This window comes from Myripristis murdjan, chromosome 14, assembly GCF_902150065.1.
Source record: "Myripristis murdjan chromosome 14, fMyrMur1.1, whole genome shotgun sequence".
NCBI classification, from domain to species: domain Eukaryota; kingdom Metazoa; phylum Chordata; class Actinopteri; order Holocentriformes; family Holocentridae; genus Myripristis; species Myripristis murdjan.
The window spans coordinates 37,360,078-37,366,077 of record NC_043993.1 but is presented as its reverse complement, the minus strand read 5'-3'; the positions used below and the strand labels follow the sequence as shown (position 1 = coordinate 37,366,077).

The window sequence follows — 6,000 nt, the reverse complement described above, 5'->3', positions numbered from 1 at the left end:
CTTTCAAATATCTGGGAATAACTCTGGACAATAAACTCACCTTTGATCAGCACACCACGGACATTCAAAAAAGAAGCCAACAAAGACTGTCAGCCATCCGCAAACTCAAAGGACTATATGTCGCACCCCACCTCCTGTTGTTACTCTATCAAAGCATCATTCAACCCATCCTCCTGTACTGTTCCACATGTTTCTTCACCATGCTTTCTGTCACAAAATCGGGCCAAACTCACACGCATCACAAACACAGCTGCCAAAATCATTGGTCTTCCCACACCCAACCTCACAGAACTAAACAATAAGTCCATCTCCCGCCTAGCAAACACCATAGCACAGGACATTTCCCACCCACTGCACCAATTCATCACCCCACTACCCTCAGGGCGCAGGTACAGGTACCTTACGTTATGTGGTACTGTTACTGCTGTTGTACGTTTGTGATGTGAAACTCTCTTGTCATGTACAGTCGGTGAAGACAAATCTCCCTTTGGGGACCAATAAATCAAATCAATCAATCAATCTCAAAAATTCGTTTCGGCATGCTGTGTTTCCAGGAGGCTAGTGGGAATGTTGCTCCAGGTGGTGAAGAAGCTTCACGGAGGGCATCCACTGTCTGGAACTGGTGTCCATTTCTGTAAACTTCACTTGCCATCCAACCCCAAATGTTCTCAGTTGGATTTAGATCAGGGGAACACGCAGGATGGTACAAAAGAGTGATGTTATTTCTCTGGAAGAAGTCCTGTGTCAGGCGGGCATTGTGAACTGCAGCGTTGTTCTGTTGAAAAACCCAGTCATGACCACACAGACGATGGCCTTCAGTCATGAGGGATGCCCCCTGCAACATCTCCACATAGCCAGCTGCTGTTTGACGCCTCTGCGAGTGTGGGAGGGGTCATGTGGGATCCTGTGGGCAGTGCAGGTTGTTTGTTGATCACAGAAGTTAGACAGAGCTCTGACAGGGCGTCCAATGATCTTAGAGCAGACCTTGGAGATGGTGAAGAAGTGCGTCCAAGGCTGAATAAAAATGTTCTCGATGGAGGACTGGCAGAAGGTCAGGAGAACCTCAACACGATCTCAGCTTCCTGAGCAGATACAGTCTCTGGTGGCACAGCCTGGTACGCTAACTGTTCCGTAGCAGATAAGGCAGCTCTCCAGAGGGCAGTCAGCACGCCCCCCCCCCCCCCTCCCCCGGAGGACATCTACAGGTCACGCTGCCACAGCAGAGCTAGCAGGACTGCTAAAGACAGGACCCTCCCCCTTCAACACCTGTTCACTCTGCTGCCCTCTGGAAGACGCTTCAGGGCCCTGGAAGGCCGCACCTCCAGATTGAGGAACTATATTTTAGATTTAAGTTCATGACTATGAGCACTTTTACCGGTTCAGTATGTGAATGTGTGAGTCTGTACGTATGTCATGTGTGCATGGGACGTCTTTTTACGAGTACATGAAATTTCGTTGTATGGTAACATGCATGACAAATAAAGCATTCTATTCTATTCTATTCTATTCAGGATCTCCCCAGTCCTCAGAACTCAACTTTTACTAAGAGCCTTTTGACCTTTTCAAGACAAAAATTCGCTGTACGACATTGTCGAGGTCTGCTCCGAGATCCCAGGAGCCCACCTGAGCGACCTGAGCTCGAATCGTTCGCCAACCTGATCGTGTGCTTTTTCGTGAATTTTCTTTTTTGCATGGTTTGCATGGTTTGCATCGTTGGCGCGGGTGTACTGTGATGTTGATGTCTCTGTACTGTACCTATTTTCTTTTTTTTTGTTTTACATGAATGGGATAGGCTGTGGAAATGAATTGCCCTCTGGGACTATAAAGGATTCTGAACTGAAGTGAACTGAAGGCCCGGCCTCGGCTTCACATGACAGCGCCTGGCAGCCGATGAGGCATTCATGACCCTGCAGGTTAGTCAACTTTCACATCCAAAAGCCCTCAGGCCGCTGATCACTTCATTTCTTTCCGACATGTGAAAAAGGTAGGGAGTAAATTAGCAAGAAATGATCCAAAAATGACCAGAAAAGGTAATGTCTGAAAGGCTGTGCTGCACTGTGTGTGTGTGTGTGTGTGTGTGTGTGTGTGTGTGTGTGTGTGTGTGTGCTGGTGATGTAACACTGGAGCAGAGCTGGGACTTTCACTGGAAGTGTGTCGAGTGAGTTCAAACTGAAAGTTGGAACGAGTCTCTGATGGACAACTTGCCAGGAATTCACAAGTATGTGTGTGTGTGTGTGTGTGTGTGTGTGTGTGTGTGTGTGTGTGTGTGGGTGAGTGTGTGTGTGTGTGTGTGTGTGTGTGTGTGTGTGTGTGTGTGTGTGTGTGTGTATTTGCGTGGGAGTCACTTGTCAGTGTTGAGAAATCCTTGGCACCATAAACCGTGAGCAGAGTTCAGCTCTTGCAGCTTCACTGCAGCTCGACTTTCATCAAAACCTTCATTCACTTTATTTACGTTTTTCTTTGATAAACTCTGAACTCACAGGAACAGAAAGTTCTCAAACGGTTCTTCAAAAAGCTCACATCTGGTTCTCCAGATGTGAGCAGCTGTTTGTCGTGTCTAAGCACCTTCTAAGAGCCACTAAGAGCCTTCTGCTTTGTTGGAAAATATAGTGTTTAGCGCTTGAAATAAAGAAATAATTATAATAATAATTCCCCATCCTAAAATAAAAATATTTAAATGACAAAAAGTAACTATATAAACATAAAGTTAATTTTTTTTTATAAATGCTGTCAACAAAAACATAAAAATTACTTATTGTTTTTTTAAAAAAAATTAAAAATTAAAAACCATTGTCAAAAAAACCATAACCTTAACCAGAAATTAGCCAAAAAAAACATTATTTTAAATATATGATTATAATAATTATAAATATAGTGTTTGCACATTTTTCCCTAGTTTTTAATACTTTTCTAATACTATTATATTTTTTCTTCCTTTCTTTTACAATTTTAAGGTCATTTTCTTGTGATTTTTTAGATAAAAAAAAAAAAAAAAACAAGAACAAAACCAAGGAAATGATCAGAAATTAAGCAACCAAAAAAAAAAAAATCCTGAAAATTATATGTAAAAAAAAAAATCCATATTTTTTATAATTTTCTCATAATTTTATCTCTCTGTCTTATTATCAGGTCATTTTCTTCCTGTTTTTCCTTTCTTTCTTTCTGTTAAATAACATCCAGATCATTAGTAATTAAATTTTTTTTGTACATTTTTTTTTCTTTGTGACTTAATAATATCCAAATTTTGCAAGTTTTTTTAAAAAAAATAATAATTACCAGTTCGTCTGCTCATTTCTTTCTGTGTTGTCCATTTTCCCCCCAATGATTTATTTATTTATTTATTTTTTTTGGAAAGACATCGAGTCAGTTTGCTCAGGTGTCTTTGTGTTTGTGTGTTTTGTGTCCTGCGGGTGGAGGACGGGTTCGGGTTCGGGACATCACCTCTTTGGGCATGTTTTTGGGGAAGAAGAGGTACGGCAGCGCGGTGAGGAACAGGAAGCAGGAAGCCACCAGGAAGCCGAGCCACCAGGCGCCCACCCAGCGCAGGTCGTCCTGCCGCAGGTCGATCTGATCTGAGAACAGCACAGAGCACAGAGGACGTACTGTTACCATCATGTTCACCTGAAACACCTTGACCCTGTGACGCTGTGGTCCACAGCTGTACGACACCTGGACTACAGTCCTGGTCCACCTCCACCTTCCACCTGCAGGAGCTTCTCTGAGCTCCCATCCTAAATCCAGAGGCATCAATATGAATATAATAAATGTGATTGAAACAATGTTGAAATGTGTCCAGGCAGAAATATTGAATCCACGTTGAAGCCCGACATTGAAATTATACAGAAAGTGTCCCTGAGGTTTGACGTTGAATCAATGTTGGATTTTCAACCACAGCTGACACTGAATCAGTGTTGCTTCAACCATCATCTACATGGGAATGTACATTGAAAATTTAGTTGATAATACATTGAAACAATGTTACTGAATCAATAGGATTCGACCATCATCTGATAGTAATCTACATGTACATCTCAGCTGATCAAAACGTAAATGGACTGCATTTCTACAGCACTTTCCTAGTCTGCTGACCAATCACAGCGCTTTACAACGTTTGCCTCACATTCACCCATTCACACACACAGTGAGGAGTGTCTTGCTCAAAGCTATTTACAATACACACTCAACACTGATTCAGTGTTGTCCATTCAATCATTAAATTCAACCATAACACAATGTTGATTCAGCGATATCTTTTCAACCTTTCATCTTCTCAGTGGTTGATCCACCATCGATCTTTAACCCTAACCAAAAGTCAACCAGAAATCAACATTTTTGACCATAAATCAGTGTTGATTCATCAACTGTTGCTGTCTGGGAAGCGTGCAGGAGCTGGAGGTCGGCCATGCCAACACATTATGTGCTCATGAGTCACCCTGAAGCAGCGTCGCAGGGCTGAGTGTTGTGTCTCCAGGGAGAGCTGACTCACAGGAGCGTGGCAGTCGGAAACCCTGGAAACCCGAGCTGACCCACGCTCGCATGACGCCGCTCACATTTCATTCGGCCGCCATCACTCAGGCTTTTTAGCAGAACCAGAAGCTGTGATCACATCCCTTCACTCGGCTCCCAGGGTGTTTTCGAGCCGAGCTGAAGAGCTGCCTGCTTACTTCATGGTGTCTCTCCCTGCTCTACGTCTGACCTCGCGGTGCCGAACTCGCCAGTACGAACCTCGACATCCTCAGGCGGAGTAAAGTCTTCTGTCTGTTTGACTCAAAATAAAGGAGCCGGAGCGTTTGCGGCTCGGGCCCCGGGGCTCTGGGGCCATGCAGTCGGCTGATTCAGAGATTTCTTTTAACCCTTAGATGCAGAAGTGACTGGAGCCTGCGTTCTTTCCAAAAGGTTTTTAGTGGAACCAAAAATGGGTCTTCTATGGCATCACTGCGAAGAACCATTTTTGGTTCCAGTTGGTACCTTTATTTTTCTGTGTGTGTCAGAAAAAGGTGCGCAACTCCAGCCACAGAAATACTCACTACAATACACACATACAAACACACACACACACACCTCTGCGCTGTGTTCAGGCTTGCCTCGGATAAAAGGCTTCCAGTTTTCATTCCAGATAATCCCACGGCTTCAGTCAGGCGGGGCGGATCGGTTTCTTCGTTCCCACGAGGAGAAAACTGATCTCCCAGGTGTTGTCGCTCTACCTGCGTGTTGTTTTTGGCGTCATGGTCACGGCCTCAGTGACCTGCTGACTGACTGACATGACCTACATCAGTGGTTCTCAAACCTTTTCCTTCAATGTTCCCCCTCTGGAGTGATTTTTCACGAGCCCTCTGACCAGTGTGGTGGTGTTCCAGGCCCTCCAGGTTTTCCAGGATGTGTGGGAACGCCGTATTTTAATGCAGTAATTTTACAGCTATATGAATAATTAGTAATATCTCTCCCTTTACACCTGACATTGTTCTTTCATACGTCAACTTTTCATGCATCAGTGACATACAATGTCACACAGACACGTTTTGTTTTGCTCCGGCGGCCCGGCGGCTCTATTTCACGCTTTGCCGTGACACTGGGCTGCAGAATGAGTGGCTGCCTGCCAAAGTGCAACCAGACCTCCCTGGGACAGCTTCTACCTGGCCTCTGTATTCGAGGATTGAAAAGCTGTAAATTTCTCTCACCTGTTGCACACCGTGCAGGTCAAAGATCCCCTGAAGCAGGAAACAGGACAAACCAAACAGCACGCATTACTGATAGAGAGGGAGAGATTTTACGATTTTGCTTTGAATCAAAACCCGGAAACAATCCTGATGTTGTCTAAGGCTGATTACTGGCAGTGAGCAGAGATTTGCTGTGCCTGAATAAATAAAAGTTCCTGCTGAGCGGATGTTTGAATTGGAAAGTAACAGGAAAGTGAGAGTGCTGTGGGGTTTTTGGTTAACTAGAAGAAGTGAGAGAACATCTGAGGAGGAATTCACCTCCCCACCTACGACATGAACGCTT

General features: G+C 44.3%; 1 protein-coding gene across 1 annotated transcript in view; it reads right to left on the bottom strand.

Moving 5' to 3' along the window:
- slco2b1 (solute carrier organic anion transporter family, member 2B1) overlaps window positions 1–6,000 on the bottom strand; it is a 37,155-nt gene that overhangs the window by 9,789 nt on the left and 21,366 nt on the right. The window contains exon 7 of the mRNA XM_030068450.1: window positions 3,442–3,572. Coding sequence (XP_029924310.1) covers window positions 3,442–3,572 — 131 coding nt within the window. The remainder of the gene's footprint in view (window positions 1–3,441; window positions 3,573–6,000) is intronic.